Source organism: Macaca mulatta, chromosome Y, assembly GCF_049350105.2.
Source record: "Macaca mulatta isolate MMU2019108-1 chromosome Y, T2T-MMU8v2.0, whole genome shotgun sequence".
Lineage (NCBI taxonomy): Eukaryota > Metazoa > Chordata > Mammalia > Primates > Cercopithecidae > Macaca > Macaca mulatta.
In genome coordinates this window covers 1,726,627-1,739,143 of record NC_133427.1, presented here as the reverse complement: position 1 = coordinate 1,739,143, position 12,517 = coordinate 1,726,627, and the positions used below count along the sequence as shown (strand labels likewise).

At 48.5% G+C, this 12,517-nt stretch overlaps 1 protein-coding gene and 1 long non-coding RNA gene across 3 annotated transcripts in view; both read left to right on the top strand.

The window, feature by feature from the left end:
* LOC144338877 (polyprenol dehydrogenase) overlaps nt 1-5,319 on the top strand; it is a 317,444-nt gene extending 312,125 nt beyond the window's left edge. The window contains exon 7 of the mRNA XM_077989802.1: nt 4,850-5,319. Within this exon, the coding sequence (XP_077845928.1) occupies nt 4,850-5,038 (189 nt within the window). The 3' untranslated portion in view covers nt 5,039-5,319. The remainder of the gene's footprint in view (nt 1-4,849) is intronic.
* Nucleotides 5,320-10,800: 5,481 nt separating this feature from the next.
* LOC114674778 (uncharacterized) overlaps nt 10,801-12,517 on the top strand; it is a 72,924-nt gene continuing 71,207 nt past the window's right edge. For both annotated transcript variants that reach the window (XR_013413278.1, XR_013413279.1), the window contains exon 1: nt 10,801-12,472. This is a non-coding gene — a long non-coding RNA (uncharacterized LOC114674778). The remainder of the gene's footprint in view (nt 12,473-12,517) is intronic.

Genomic DNA, 12,517 nt, shown 5'->3' with positions numbered 1-12,517 from the left:
AAATGCAGATTCTTGGGCCTCCTAAGACCCGCCGAGTCAGAAATATCAGGGGTGCACTTGTTTTTACAAGCTCTCGGGCTGATTCTCTTGAGTGCTAAGCGTGAGGACCCCTGACCCCAGGACTGCAGGAGATTGAGCCCCAGCTTTGGGGCTGTGGACAATAGAAGATAGTGCTTGGTAATTCCATCTGAATCCTGAAGGAAGTTCTGTTGCTTTCGTTGTTGTTGTTATTAAAACAAGTGGATAAAAATTCACTCAGGAATCCCCCAGCCTCACACAAGTGAACAAGAGTGAGTTCGATTCAGAGGAAGACTTTGAGAAACAGAAGAGTAGAGTGTGAAAATTATCTAGTTTTTTTTTAGGAAAGCCTGGATTATACTGTAAATGGATAATAGAGGGGGCAGAGAGGGGGAAGAGGAGGAAGGGAAGGGAGAGAGAGAAAAAGGAGGAAGAGGAGGAGGAAAAGGAGAAAAAATAAAAGGAGGAAAATAAGGAGGAGAGGAAGAGAGAGAGGGATAGAAAGAGAAAAAGGAGGAGGAGAAGGAAGAAGTGAAGGAGGAGAAGATGGAGGAGGAAAAAGGAGTAAAGAGAGAAAAGGGAAGAAGGGGAGAAAGAAAAGGAGGAAGAAGAGAAGGAGGAGAGAGAAGAGGAAGGAAGAGAGAGAGAAAGAGGAAAAGAAGATGATACGGGGAAGAAAGAAGAGGAGGAAGAGGAAGTGGAAGAGAAGGAGAAGATGGAGGAGGAAGAAGAGGGAGAAAATGATGAGAAAGAGGAGGAAGAAAGGAAGAGGAAGGGAGAGGGATAGAGAGAAAAGCAGGAGGAGGATAAGGGAGAAAGGAGGAAGAGGTGAGGGGAGGAAGAGAAGATGAAGGAGGAGAAAAAAGAGAAAGAGGAATAGAGAAAAGGCAAGAAGAGGAGAAAAGAGAAAAAAGGAAGAAGAGAAGGCAGAGAAGAGAAAGGGAGAGAGAGAGAGGGGAAAAGGAGGATAAGGGGGAAAAGGAAAAAGTAGAAGATGAAGGAGGAGGAAGAAGAGAGAGAAAAGGAGAAATAAAGGAGGAAGAGGAAGGGAGAGAGAGGGGGATAGAGAGAAAAACAGGAGGAGGATAAGGGGGAAAAGAGGAGGAGGAAGAAGTGAAAGAGGAGGAGGAGAAGATGGAGGAGGAAGAAGAGAGGAATAGAGAGAGAAAAAGAGAGAGAGAAAAAGGAAGAGGAAGCGAAGGAGGAAGAAGAAGGGCATAAGAGAGAGGGAGGGAAAGAGGGAGGTTGAGGTTCTCTGGGGCTCAGAGGTTATGCCACCTGGATCAATTCGACGCACACATGGAACGCCATGGAGGTAACGGAACTGGGAAGGGTCGTTGTGTCCGAGGAGGTGCCATCTCCTTTCCGCAGTATCTGTCTGTGATGGACTCTTCACCCCCCACGCCCTGCTAGCCTCATCCCTAGGAGACATCCTGGGTGATGCCATTCCTACTGCCCTCTGCTCCTGGCAGTGGAGAGTTAGAAAGTTTCCTTGCACACAGCACACGGGACCCGCCCCAAGGACAAAGGGAAGCCCTGTGTGTTTCTCTTCTGCAAAGCCCAGCACGTCTAATACAAGTTAAGTGTGGAGTTCAGAGGGAGCAGCTTTCTGAAGCTCTTTGAACAGTCTCAGGCAAATAGCTCTGCGTGCCCTGGATGCTATCTGGAGAACAGGAGCTCTAATAAAAAGCAAATCGTGGCTTGAATGACACGAAAGGGATTTGCTATTTCAAATTCACAATGTCTGCCTTATCTTAGAAATCAGAATTCTCAGAGTCACCCCAGATATTTGGTCAAATGGGGGCAGAACCAGAATTGGTAAATGCAGCAAAGGCTCTGAGGAATAAATTCCTCCCTCCCTTCCTTCCTCTTATCTTTTTTCTTCCAGTCCTTCCTTTTGCTTCCCTTTTTTCCTTCCTTTCTTCCCTCCTTCCTTCCCTCCTTCCTTCCCTCCCTCCCTCTCTCCCTGCCTCCCTCCCTCCCTGCCTCCCTCCCTCCCTCCCTCCTTCCCTCCTTCCCTGCCTCCCTTCCTCCCTCCCATCCTTCCCTCCCATCCTTCCTTCTTTCTCTTTGGTTCTTTGTTTCTCTTCTTTCTTTTTTTTGCTTTCTCTCTCCTTCCTTCCTTCCTTCCTTCTTTCCTTCTTTGCTTCCTTCCTTCCTTCCTGTTTTTTCTTCTTTTCATCCTTCCATTCCTCCCTTCTTCCCTACTTTCTCCCTTTTTTCTTCCTCCCTCCTTTCTTCTCTGCTGCCTTTCTCTCTCCTTCCTTCCTTCCCTCTTTTCTTTCTTGTTCTCTGCTTCCTTCCTTTCTTACTGCCTCCCTCCCTCTCTCTCTCTCTGTGTCCCTCCTTCCTTCCCTCCTTTTTTGCTTCCTTCTTTCCTTCCTTTATTCCTTTCTCATTTCTTCCTTTCTTCTTCCTCTTTTTCTTTCTTTCTCCTTCTCTTTCTTCCTTCCTTTGATATTTTTTTTTCTTTCTCTGTCTTTCTCCTTCCCTTTCACTCAACCCTTCACTGACCTTTGAATACCCAAAACAAAGGTGCTTTGACCCAGGCCATAGCTGATGACACTGAGTTGTTCCCAGCAGGTGCAGGACTCTGTGCAGACAGGTCCGTCCCCTCCCTCCCTGCCTGGTTCTTAGCACTGCCTGGCATGTACAGATGTGGGTGAGTCACAGTTCCACATGGCTGGGGAGTCCTCATAATCATGGCGGAAGGTGAAGGAGGAGCAAAGGCATGTCTTACATGGCGGCAGGCAACAGAGTGTGTGCAGGGGAACTGCCTTTTATGAAACTATCAGATCTCGTGAGACTTATTCACTATCATGAGAACAGCACGAGAAGACCCACTCCCATGATTCAAGTACCTCCCACTGACTCCCTCCCATGGTATGTGGGAATTATGGGAACTACAGTTTAAGATGAAATCTGGGTGGGGACGCAGCCGGACCATATCAGCCTCCAAATCTCCCGGGACACTTTGGGTTTGCAAAACCTCCGGGCACCCCTAGGTGATTTCCAGACTTGGGAAGTTCTCTAGCTCCATCCATTTCTTTTTAGGCAGCAGAAGAGCAGAGACAAGTCAGTGGGAAACAACGTCAGGAGTCTGGCAGCTCTGTCCCCGCACTGGGGTCCGGCCTTCCTCTTCCCCTTGCTGGGCACCCAGAGGATGGGCTGGTGGGCACACTGGATTCTCTACCATGCCTTTCCCCATCACATTGGCTGCTGAAGTCAAGACCGTGAGGCAGTGAACTGGGAGCAGGAGAATTTCTGAAGTGACTGGGTGTCACAGGCCACCCCACAGAGTCTGTCCTTTTCCTTTTGGGAGGGCGTGTGCCTGAACTCTCACCAGTGCTAGGGTTTGCCATGTGGCCCACGCTTGTCTCGAACTCCTGGACTCAAGCAATCCTCCTTCCTTGGTCTCCCAAGGCACTGGGATTACAGGCATGAGCCACCGCAGTGCTAGGGGCACTGGTGAGAGGTGAGATCAGTTTGGGCGAATGGATCATCACTCCCAGAAAACTAGAGGGGACATGACAAAGGCAGTATCTGGTCTTTATTCCTGGTTCTGTAACAAGGAGGAACTTGTAAAACTCTTGCAATTTCACAAATGCTAGCAACGCCCTGGTTGTACAATGAGGTGACTGCTGGTGCTTCCTAAATGGCTTCAAGATGGGGCTAGCCACCAGAAACACCAACCATGTCATTAGGGGGTTGGAATTTGGGGCCAGCCTGACCTCTGGGGAAGAAAGAGGGACTGGCGGTTGAATTTGATCATGTGACCAATGACTGAATCAATCATACCTATGCAATGAAACCCCAGTAAAAACTCTGGACATCAAATGTCTCAGTCTGTTTGTGTTGCTGTCACAAAACACCATAGCCTGGGCAGCCTGTAAACAACAGACACTTGTTGCTCACAGTTCTGGAGGCTGGAAGTTCAAGATCAATGCATGGCAGATTCTGTGTCTGGCAGGGACCTACTTCCTGGTTCATAGACCGTGCCCCCACATGGTGGATACGTTCACCAGATTCCCAGAAGCTTCTTATGAGAGATGACCTCCTGAAACATCTTCATTGTGACAGTCAGATGTTAAGAAGGACTGTGTTGGTTCCTGGATTATTGCATCCTAGCTCTGAAGGTTCTCAGGTCCCACAACTTCTAATTCCTCTGAGAATCCTCCGTTTCTTCCATCCCGCTGACCATGACCAAAGGCCAACTCCCACTGTAGAAAACCAGGGTGTGCTGTGTTTCAAGACTATCACCTTCCACTAGGGTAAAATCCCCAGTCTTTGAAAAACCTTTTTCTGCATCTCACGTTCCTTTTTGAACTGTCTTGTTTCCATGAAGCATATGATCACAGCCCATAAATGCCCCAAATCTCCGATGTAGCATGCCTTCCTGAATTGAAACCAACAATCTTTTTGATGTTCTGATGTTTCATCTAATTGCTTAATATTGTTTGTTAAATACAGAGGCCAAGCACTCACTCATCTGCTTCTAGTCAGTGAATAAGCATTTCGGTCCCATAAAGAGTGTGTGAATTAAATACGTACATCAGGGATTTTAATATGCATCTGCCTAGTGAGATGGATTAACCTACCATTGAAATGCAACCCACTTGGGTGCATTATTGTCAGTGCCTGTTATAAAGAAACCCAGCGGCAGAGAAGCTGTGGTTCCGAGTGATCACCCAACCTCGCTTTCCGCATACATTTCTCAGTGCAGCTGATGAATATATTCCACCTTTCCCTGCAGCATCCACGTGAGTCCGGAGAATGCTGCTTCCTGCTCAGAAATTTGTCTCATCGTAGCCTTCTTTTCTTCTTCCACCAGACCCCTGATGAGGGAGCGTGGACTTCCATCTACGCAGCGGTCACCCCAGAGCTGGAAGGAGTTGGTGGCCGTTACCTGTACAACGAGAAAGAGGCCAAGTCCCTCCACGTCACCTACAACCAGAAACTGCAGCAGCAGCTCTGGTCTAAGAGTTGTGACATGACTGGGGTCCTTGATGTGACCCTGTGATATCCTGTCTCAGCATAGCCGCTGTCCCTAGAAACACATCGCACCTGTCCGTGGCTTGTGGGTCTGTGAAGACTGCAGTGTTTGAGTTTCTCACACCCACCTGCCCACAGGGCTCTGTCCTCTAGTTTTCAGACAGCTGCCTCAACCTCTGCAGAACTTCAAGAAGCCAAAGAAACATTTTGGGGGATAATCACCCCAGGTGGTCCTCAACCATAAACCTTGTGATTCCAAAGTGCCCAATTATCACAGGTGCCATAAATAATTACATTTTCCAACACAAATGTGCCGTTTTCCTTGCCGCGTTAAGTACAACTGAGTACAAAAGTTCCAAGAGAGATGACCTCCTTTCAGGGGCCGCAATATCCTCTCTGAGACGTAGTGGTGGATGAGGTCTCCTGTTTGATTTTGTTCCTGCACTCACTCATTTTTCCAGAGACCCAGCTGTGATTCATGGATGTCAGACATGGGGAGGTGTGAGCCTTTGCTTGCCACAGCCTGTAGGATCAGTTTCACGTGGGATCAGTTTCGCATGGCCAGCAGCAGCATCTGGTCAACCTCATTCCAGAGCGGCACGGTCACAAGTGAAGGATGCCGCTGTCAAATCCAAGAATGTCAACCACTGAATAGCTATGGATCAAATGGTAGCCCTCAAAAGATATGTTCACGCTCTAACCCTCAGAACTTATACATATTACTTTATTTGGAAAAGAATCTTTGCAGATAGAATTAAGAGTTTTGAGATGGGTCATTATGGATCATCCCAGTGAACTGAATGCCATCACGAGGGTTCTTATCAGAGACGGGTGGAGGGAGATTTGAGTACAGAAGACAAGTGGTTCATGTGATGATGCAGGCAGAGGCTGGAGTGATGCGGCCACAAGCCAAGCAATGCCTGGAGCCACCAGGAGCTGGGAGAGGCAGGAAGTATTCTCCCTTACACCCCTCAGAGCAATCTTGGCCCTTCTGACACCTTGACTTTAGACTTCTCGTCCCCAGAACAGAGAGAGAATAAATCCTTCTTGTTTTAAGGCTCCAACAAATTGGTAGTTACTTGTTACCACAACCACAGGAAATGTGTACAGCTTCTGATACTTCTGAAAGCCTCACACAGCCAAAGGGTACATCCTTGGTATAGAGGATACACCACCTGGATAATCCAGATGATCTCATTTCAAGACCCTTTACTCAATGACACCTGCCAAGACCCTTTCTGTGAATCAGATCCCATTCACGGATCTTGGTATAGAGGCTCACTCTTACTCACCAGACAGGCAAGGAAGGTTCAATCCTTTGGTGTTAGAGAGATAGGGGTTGGGTTCTCAAATTTCAACATGGAGAAAGGAGTCATTTGCAATGCTTTTGAGAAAGTACTGTGTAGACCCTATGAGCCTGCACTCATTATGTGTGAGACTGATGACCACTGGTTGGCTTATTATCCATTCCCCTAAGTGACAAAATCCCACTGACTATTGAAACCCAACATCAGCTCCTGGCACGCTGGTACCTCTGAATCACAACCAGCTGCAATTCCAGGATGGAGTTCAAACTAATTGCGGGGACATGTGCTTCTGACATGACTGCTAGATCATTCCCAGATGGGTAAGGTTGTCCTGATAAGCAACTTAAATGAAAATAACAATTGTATTGTTTGGCCTCTTTAAAAAAAATCAGTCATCCTCCGGGAATGGGTTTGTCACCACAGATGGTGATTTTCCTTGTTAGATAACCAGGATGCCTGGATTTCTGTTGTTCCTTTACAGAAAACCATGAATTCTATGTCATGGACCCACTAGACAAGGGACCTTCCTTGGTACGAAAGGATAAGAAATGTGGATTTGTTCCCTGGGATATTCATGTTAGATGCTCACTACATCATCGGTGTAAGGTCAGCCGAGAGAAAGGATGAGGAGACCTACAAATCAGGCAGGCAAACTTTACTGAGCTGCTTGGTTGGTCCACCACGGTTAGAGGAGGCAGCCCCCCTTACAGACTACAGCAGGGTTTTATAGGGCCGGAACCAGGTCGGGGTGGGGGAGCTGAGCCGAGGCTGCAGGAGGACTGGGCTGGGGTCGGGAAGCTGAGTAGGGGTTGCAGGTGTCTTGACCGCATCCTGGAGATGTTTTTTGCCAGCTAACTTACGCGACGTTAACAGACATGTTAACCACATCCTGTAACTGTCTGGACAAACAGTTACTGGAAGGGTCAGTGAAGGGGGGCGTTTGTCTTTAGCCCTGGGGGAGGTGTGCGGAGAGTGCAAGGGACTGGATTGTAAGGCCTGTGGGAGGGGAAGGGAACGTCCGGTCGGGGTGACCCTAACAGTTGGTATGTTTCTGTTTCGGGCAGAGCTCAGACCTCAACGCACAGGACTCTCGATGCAGAGAGAATGAGCTCAAGCCCCTTCTGCAGACAGACGCGGTCTCTGTGCAGGATGTCCGCTTAGATCTTAAGACCCTTCATAGGAAAACCATGAATGATACAACCAGACTAACAGGCCAGGAAACAGCCTCCAGGAAGGACAGCCTGCCAGAGGTTACAAGGACAATGAAACTTGCAGGATACATGCATGATGTTGACCTCCCTAGCGTAGCTGGACTCATGGTGCTGCAGGGAGACCTGAAGCCCACAGGGTGAGAACTGCAACAAGATTTATGGTGCGGGGGTGTGTCCCGCAGACCCTGAGCCAGCCACGGATGAATGAAGTACACTGACACACAGCTATTCTGCTTTGCCAGTTTGGCTGAGTGTCCGAGCCACTTAGTAGCAGCCTTGGCCTGGATCAGTCTGCGAGACTTGCATTTATTCAGTCAAGATTGATTGACAAAGGTCGTAAGTTAACACCGCTAGAGGGAAATTGACATTGCGGACTTCCCTAAGTAGAAAGCAGTTAAGCTCCTGCTATAGATCAAAGGTTAGTCTTAGGACCACATGAGTAAACAAGTTAAACTCCCCACATTCCTTTGTTTCTACTCTAATTTATTAAACTAAAGGTAAGGGGACTAGGCTGCCTTCAGCCAGGTTTGTTACCGAAGTTATGCAAACTCGCAAGCCTTCCCAGAGGGTCTGTGGCTATTATAACTAAAATTTTTCCCACCAGCCTGACTGAACCCCCACATCTGGATCTGTAGAGGCCCCGGCATCACATCTGCCAAGCTCCCCGTGGGGCTCAGGTCTCTGTGTGAAGATGATGTAGATGGTCCCATGAGATGACTGTGTGTTCAAACATCTCATTGCAGGTTATGCCACTGATCAGTTTTCCAGGCCTGCTGTAACAAGCGACCATAGCGGGGGGCCTCAAGACAAACGGAACTATTTCTTCTCTTCCAGCTCTGGGACCAGAAGATTAAGATCAAGGTGTCTCAGGGCTCTGCTTCATCTGGAGGCTCTAGGCAAGGATCAATTCCTGCCTCTCTTAGCTGCTGGGGGCTCCAGGCATCCCTTTGGCATGTGGTTGCATCACTTCAGTGTCACAAGCCTATAATTCCAGCTACTCAGGAGGCTGACACAGGAGAATTGCTTGAATCCAGGAGGTGGAGATTGCGGTGAGCCGAGATCATGCCATTGCAACCCAGCCTGGGTAACGAGCAAACTGCATCTCAAAAAAAACTCCATCTCAAAAAAAAAAAAAAAAAAATCCTCATTTCCAAATAAAGTCTCATTCCCAGGCTCTGGGTATTATGATATAGACAGATCTTTTTGGGAGACCACAGTTCAGTCCACTACAATTGTGTCCAGTTCCATCCAAAGGCTCTAGGAGAGGATCCTTCCTGCCTTTCCCAGCTTCTGGGGGCTCCAGGCGTCCCTGGGCTTGTGGCCGCATCACTGCAGTCTCTGCCTCTGTCTCCATGTGGCCTTCTCCTCTGTGTCTGTGTGTCTTCTTCTGTCTCTTAGAAGGACACCTGTCATTGGATTTAGGGCCCACCTTACTCCAGAATGATTTCATCTCAAGATCTTTAACTCATTGCATCTTCAAAGATCCTTATTTCCAAATAAGATCTCATTCCTAGCCTCTGGATATTAGGATATAGACAGATCTTTTTGGGAGACCACAGTTCAGTCCACTACAATTTTGTCCAGTTCCATCAGAGGATCCTCCTGCCTCTCCCAGCTCCTGGGGGCTCCAGGCGTCCCTGGGCTTGTGGCCGCATCACTGCAGTCTCTGCCTCTGTCTCCAGGTGGCCTTCTCCTCTGTGTCTGTGTGTCTTCTTCTGTCTCTTAGAAGGACACCTGTCATTGGATTTAGGGCCTACCTTATTCCAGTATGATCTCATCTCAAGATCTTTAATTCATTGCATCTTCAAAGATTCTTATTTCCAAGTAAGTTCTCATTCCTAGCCTCTGGATATTAGGATATAGACAGATCTTTTTGGGAGACCACAGTTCAGTCTACTACAGTTGTGTCCGGTTCCATCAGAGGATCCTTCCTGCCTCTCCCAGCTCCTGGGGGCTCCAGGCATCCCTTGGGCTTGTGGCCGCATCACGGCAGTCTCTGCCTCCATCTCCACGTGGCCTCCCTGTATCTGTGTCTCTACCTGTTTCTAATAAGGACACTTGATACTGGATTTCCGGCCCACCTGGATAATCCAGATGATCTCATTTCAAGACCCTTTACTCAATGACACCTGCCAAGACCCTTTCTGTGAATCAGATCCCATTCACGGATACCAGGGATTAGGCTTTGCTCCTATCTTTCCGGGAGACACTATTCAATCTACTATTGGCCACAGGAACCAGATGCTATGAGAGTGCGGAAAATATTCTTTCCATTTCTAGAGACCCGGAAAACCACGGAGGTGGATAGCTTCTGTTATCTACACGCCAAGTTTCATGAGTCTGCACTCTGTGGAACTCACACGGGGTGGCCACGCACAGAAGGGCGCCATACTGGTTTAACTCTTTGCTGCCGCCACCTGGAAATTGTTCATTACGTTGGAACAAGGAGTGCGTCTTCTCGTTTTGCACTGGGCTTGCAATTGGTATAGCCATCTCGGTTCATGCCTCTTCCCCTCTTCAAGGACAGGGAGCAGCTCTGAAACGGGACATCCCCAATCCCCAGTGAGCCTTGTGAGCTCATTGACCATCGGTGAGCTCAGGCCTCTCACTCTCTGTGACGGTCTCCCCAAATATCCAGGAAAGCTAGTGGGCATTTGATGCTCACTGGACCAACCTCTGAAAATGACTCATGGTCGGCCCCATCCCCAAGAAACTTCTGCAGTTAATTCTTCTGGGCATCAGCATTTATTTCGAATTCCTCAAGTTTTTTGCTTTCTTTTCTTTCTCTCTCTCTCTCTTTCTCCTTCTTTCTTTCTCTTTCCCTCTTTCTTCTTTCTCTTTTTCTTTTGCTTTCTTCCTTTCTCTTCTTCCTTATTTCATTCTCTCTCTTTTCCTTCCTCGTCATTTCTTCTCTTTCTCCCTTTCTCTCCCTTCCTTCCTTCTTTCCTTCTTCCCTTCCTTCCTGTCCTTCCCTTCCTTCCTGTCCTTCCCTTCCTTCTTTCCTTCCTTTATCTCTCCCTCCCTCCCTTCCTTCTCTCCTGCCTTTATCCCTCCCTCCCTCTCTTTCTCTCTCTTTTCTTTTTTCTCCTTCCTTCCTTCTTTCTTTTTTCTCTTTCTTTCTTTCTTTCTTTTCTTTCTTTCTTTCTTTCTTTTCTTTCTTTCTTTCTTTCTTTCTTTCTTTCTTTCTTTCTCTCTCTCTCTCTCTCTCTCTCTCTCTCTCCTTCCTTCCTTTCTTCCTTCCTTCCTTCCTTCTTTCTTTTTTTTTCTTTCTCTCTTTCCTTTTTTTCTTTCTTCTTTTTTTCTCTTTCGACAGTGAGACCCTTTTTTTTTTTTTTGAGACGGAGTCTTGCTCTGTCACCCAGGCTGGAGTGCAGTGGCCGGATCTCCGCTCACTGCAAGCTCCGCCTCCCGGGTTCACGCCATTCTCCTACCTCAGCCTCCCGAGTAGCTGGGACTACAGGCGCCGCCACCTCGCCCAGCTAATATTTTGTATTTTTTAGTAGAGACGGGGTTTCACCGTGTTAGCCAGGATGGTCTCCATCTCCCGACCTGTGATCCACCTGTCTTGGCCTCCCAAAGTGCTGGGATTACAGGCTTGAGCCACCGCGCCCGGCCAAGACCCTTTCAACAGGGTCTCACTCTGTTACCCAGGATGGAGTGCAGTGATGCAATTTCTGCTCACTGCAGCGTTGACCGCCTAGGCTCAAGCAGCTCTCCCGCCTCAGCCTCCCAAGTAGCTGGCACCAGAGGTGTGCACCACCACGGCTGACTATCTGTATTTTTTTTATAGAGACACAATTTCACCATGTTGCCCAGGCTGGTCTTGAACTCCTGAGCTCAAAGCAATCCACCTGCCTTGGCTTCCCAAAGTGCTGGGATGACAGGCATGAGCCACTGCACCCGGCCCCAAGTCATGTTTTGTTGTTGTTGTTCAGCCAAGTTTGAGATTCCCTGAGCCAGGCAAATGTCAGCTGCCGTTTCCAGCCCTCAGCACCAGCGCCTCTGGCATCTTCCGTACAGGAGCATTGCAGACACCTTGCACTCCCCAGAGGTTCTGCTAAGCCGTGGAGCCCAGACGGATGTGTTGCTGAATGGGAATGACTTCCCCGTGAAACCAGGATCCCGCCATGTCGTCGTCTGAAAAGTGTTTCCAAACAGCCAGGACGATGCAGCGAATCTTCAGTTCTAACAATATGTCTACCTCTGTACACGTGCACATCACCCAAGAGCCTTTGGCAGCTTGAAGCCCTTGCAAGAAGTGCCAGCTGCTCTTTTTTTTTTCTTTTTTTTAGACGGATTCTCACTGTTTCTCCCAGGCTGGAGTGCAGTGGCACGATCTCGGCTCACTGCAACCTTCGCCTCCAGGGTTCAAGTGATTATGTCGCCTGAACCTCCCCAGTAGCTGGGATTACAGGAGCCCACCCCCACGCCCAGATAATTTTTTTTTCTTTTTTCATATTTTTAGTAGAGACCGAGTTTCACCATGTTAGCCAGGCTGGTCTCGAACTCCTGGCCTCAAGTGATCACCCGTCTCTGCCTCTCAAAGTGCTGGGATTACAGGCGTGAGCCACTACGCCCAGCCACAGCTGCTATTAATTATCCTCATAAAGGTAGTTCCAAATACAGGCTCTGGATGGAGTGATAGGATGTCTCCTATCTCCTAAAGCTGACAATTTTTGTGTGGCTGATTGAACAAGCACTCTGGAAAACGACAGACACCGCTGTCCCCAGGCTGAGCAGATGAGCTCTGAGATCAATTTGAATCTTGTACAACTCCGGCCTCACCCTTCCTCTGTTTCATGGTAACCCTTATGTGACCATTCCTCCGAGGGAAACCAAGAGCGTGATTCTGAAGTTCGCCTGTGCTCCTTGATACCTGATTGTGCAATTTCCTGCAGCCTGGAGACACCTCCCAGCAGGCAGAGAAACTGCGTGGATTGCTGGGTGAGTAGAGCTGAGTCCACCGTGTGGCCAGAGCTCTTGGGATCC